Genomic DNA, 3,555 nt, shown 5'->3' with positions numbered 1-3,555 from the left:
AAAGCAAAACTGCGCCGCAAAGTTCTAAACGGGGTAACGATACTGTTTTGACGGGCGCTACCTTTGTTTTTGCCATTAGAAGGCTGACCACAACTCTTTCCGCAGTCTTAACTCTCAAGAAAACAGTCGCCGCGTATGCTTTCTCCGAAGCGTCGCTTAATCCATGTATTTCGGCGTCATCTGTTTGCGTAAAGTGAGCCCATCTTGGTATGCGAATGGTATTAATGTCCATGTAGTCGTGCATAAATGCCTGCCAACGGTCTAATGTGGTCGGAGACACGGTATCGTCCAACCAGTTCCCTCCAACCAAATATTTTGCATAATGATCTTGGCGACAATTACCACTGGAGCGAGCCAACCGAGCGGGTCAAACAGTTTGGCGATAGCTGAAAGTATCGCTCTGTTAGTGATGACGTCACGATTTTCTATTGGTTTTGCTGTGAAATAGAAGTAGTCAGATTTGGCATTCCATCTGATGCCAAGTGCTTTTACCGTACTAGACTCTTCAAACTCTAGAAAATCGTCGGTGAGTAAATGAGATTTCGGTATACCTTCAAGTATTTTACTGGAGTTCGAAGTCCACTTTCTTAACGGGAACCCTGCTGAATCCAGTACCTGTAGTATTTCTTCTCTAGCTTTAATCGCTGCTTCGATGCTGTGTCCTCCAGCAAGTACGTCATCCACGTACATACACTTGCGCAAAATTTCGGATGCGATTGGAAACGAGCTCACGACACTATCAGCTAGTTCATGCAATGTCCTTATCGCGAGATAAGGAGCACAATTGATGCCAAAAGTCACCGGTTTTAATTCGTATAAGCTAATTGGTTCTCTTGGGCAGGTGCGAAAAACTATGCGCTGATATTTCGTTTGATTCTCATTTACAAATATTTGCCGATACATTTTCTCTATATCGCTGTTGAAGACATATTGGAACAGTCTCCAACGGAGTATGAGGATAGTTAAATCGGCCTGAAGTACAGGACCTGGAAGGAGGACATCATTCAAACTCATGCCATTAGCGGTTGGGCATGATGCGTTGAATACAACCCTGACCTTTGTAGTGGTACTTTCTTCCTTTAAAACGGCGTGGTGCGGTAAAAAATAGCAGTCCGTTGAATCTGGTGAAATGTTTTTGTTAATTTTTGACATATGTGCTAGTGTCTCGTATTCAGATACAACCCGGTTGTACTCTGTTTGAAGGACAGGCTTTTTCGCTAGTCGCGTCTCGTTCCGGTAGAACTGAGAGCATGCACTTTTCAGCGAAGGTCCTAAGCACACATTTTTCGGAAAATCCCGTTTAAAAGGTAGAGACACAATGTATTTTCCATCGGTATTTCGTGTTGTAGTTGCTTTGAAGAGCTCTTCGCAGTATTTATCATCTTCGTTGATGCCTTTTTTCTTTGAGACATCCTCCAGCTCCCAAAATGCAGCTAGCTGCTTGTCCAACGTGACTTCGTTAAAATACGATACGATATTGTTAGTTGGACTGACTGAGTCCGCGCGACCAGTCAGTATCCAACCGAACACGGTCTCTTGCGCGAGAAGCGTATTTAATACATTCTTCCTCATTCCGCTTAAAATTATTTGCGGGTAAATATCTCCTCCTAAGACCAGGTCAACTGGCTCATTGACGAAGAATCTTTTGTCCGCCAAGACCAAATCTGGGAACGATTGCCGCGTCATTGCGCTTATCTGACAAGTCGGAAGATCCCCGGTTAATTGTGGTAAAACCAGCACAATTGCTTCTATATTAATTAACGGGTCTGTGGGTGACCGAAGTTGAATAGCACACGCTTCTTTTACCTGCGCAGATATAGAGTTATTGATGCCCGAAACTTGGGCATGCAAGCGTTTTGATGGCAGGTTGATTCTCCGTTTGAGTCTCTCAGTAATGAACGAGCACTCAGAACCAGAATCTATAAGCGCTCTAGCCGAAAAAATGTATACCATTATAGTGTATGTTTACGCGTGCTGTTCCTAACAAAACTCCTTTACTTGTATTTGCGTAACAAGAATTTACATTTTTAACCGATTTTATGCTTCCTTTTTCAGATTCGCGTCTTGATTGAGCCTGGTTTGGAGTAGATTCCACGCTACCCGATGGATCAGTTGTCGCTTTTGGCTGAATTGGCATATGGAGCAACTTGTGATGTCTCGAATGACAAGTGCTGCAGTTAAATGAGCTGGTACATCTTGAGACTGTGCGCCCAGCAGATAAACAATTCAAGCAACTGCGAATGCTCTTCACGTAATCTACTCGCTCCGTCGGCTTTAGACGCAAAAATCTGTCGCACTTTGATAGCTTGTGTACATTGCTGTTGCACATTTTACATGTTGCCTTTGCTACACTAACTTGAAAGGCGCCAAGCTGTTTTGCAGGCGTCTCTGCAGAATTCCGAGAGCTTGGTGGTTTAGGTTTCGAAACGATATCTCCCTTAAGACCTGTCACGGTTTCCAGTGTTTGAAACCGATTGGATAGGAATTTATCCATATCTACCCATTTGGAAATCTCAGTTTTATTTTCTATGGTTTGCTCCCAAAGTGCCAGTGTCGTTTCTGGCAGTTTTGTCGAACACAAATATGTGAATATTGCATCCCAATTTGAAACATCAATCTGATGACACTGAAGCGACGAGATGCAATTATTTATGTCGCGTTGCAGTTTCTTGATGGAGCTACCGCATTCACTCTCAACTGCGTTTAAATTAAGTAATACCTTTAATTGGGCATTGACCAGGATACGTTTATTTTCGTACCTGTCACAAAGATTTTTCCAGGCCGCACCAAAGCCATCGTTGGTTAATGGGGATCTCTGCACTATTTCCTTGGCCTCCCCCCTGAGTTTTTTGCCGGAGGTGATACAGCTTCTCAACTGGGGTAAGGCGCTTATTTAGAATGTATATAACGGGAATATCGGCACCAGTCCAAGCCAAGCAACGCAGCGCAGCGCAAGTTGACCTACTTAATCCAACAACCCGTACATTGACTCAAATGGGTGTTGATAGGTACATCCAAGTCAAACGAAAATTAAGCCCACAACAGCAAAAATATGCAAATCCGTCAAAAATTGCAAAAACGAAAACCACTGACATTAACCCTCTACTGGCAAATAAGTTTGCGCGATTCTGGACAATGAATGTGACAAAGAGCCGAATGAAGTTTCCAAAGCCAAACTCAAACGGCCCCTAATTTATTTACGAGAGCAAAACTGTAATGAGCTCGTGAATAAATTAATTCAGCTTATTGGAGACAATACGTTCCACGTAACGTCAATTACCAAGGGCAACATTAAAGAGACCAAACTTCAGATTCTAACTGAAGAAAATTACCGGTTGGTAACCAAACACCTTAATGACGATAAGAAAAACTTCTATAAGTACCAGCTCCAAAGCAGCAAAGGACTGCAAGTAGTAATAAAAGGTCTAGAATCAAGTGTACCCTTTTGTGATATTGCTCATGCTCTAGAGAAGGCAGGATTTGCAAAATATGACTCAAAACCTCATAAAGGCTCAAAACCAATTGTTGCAAATTTTAGTGAATAAAAAATGAGTG

The 3,555-nt window shown here is 42.6% G+C and overlaps 1 protein-coding gene across 1 annotated transcript; it reads right to left on the bottom strand.

The window, feature by feature from the left end:
• Positions 1-261: 261 nt before the first annotated feature.
• Positions 262-2,796, bottom strand: LOC118751296. Its single transcript, XM_036486078.1, has 3 exons — positions 2,760-2,796; positions 2,298-2,697; positions 262-1,930 (listed from the first exon to the last, which is right to left on the bottom strand). Exons 1-3 carry the CDS (start codon positions 2,794-2,796, stop codon positions 262-264), a joined length of 2,106 nt encoding a protein of 701 aa, XP_036341971.1.
• Positions 2,797-3,555: the final 759 nt, after the last annotated feature.

Source organism: Rhagoletis pomonella, unplaced genomic scaffold (genome assembly GCF_013731165.1).
Source record: "Rhagoletis pomonella isolate Grant_MI unplaced genomic scaffold, Rhpom_1.0 Rhpom_scaffold_00641, whole genome shotgun sequence".
NCBI classification, from domain to species: Eukaryota; Metazoa; Arthropoda; class Insecta; order Diptera; family Tephritidae; genus Rhagoletis; species Rhagoletis pomonella.
The sequence above is the reverse complement of the archived record's forward strand: the minus strand, read 5'-3'. Positions and strand labels throughout refer to the sequence as shown.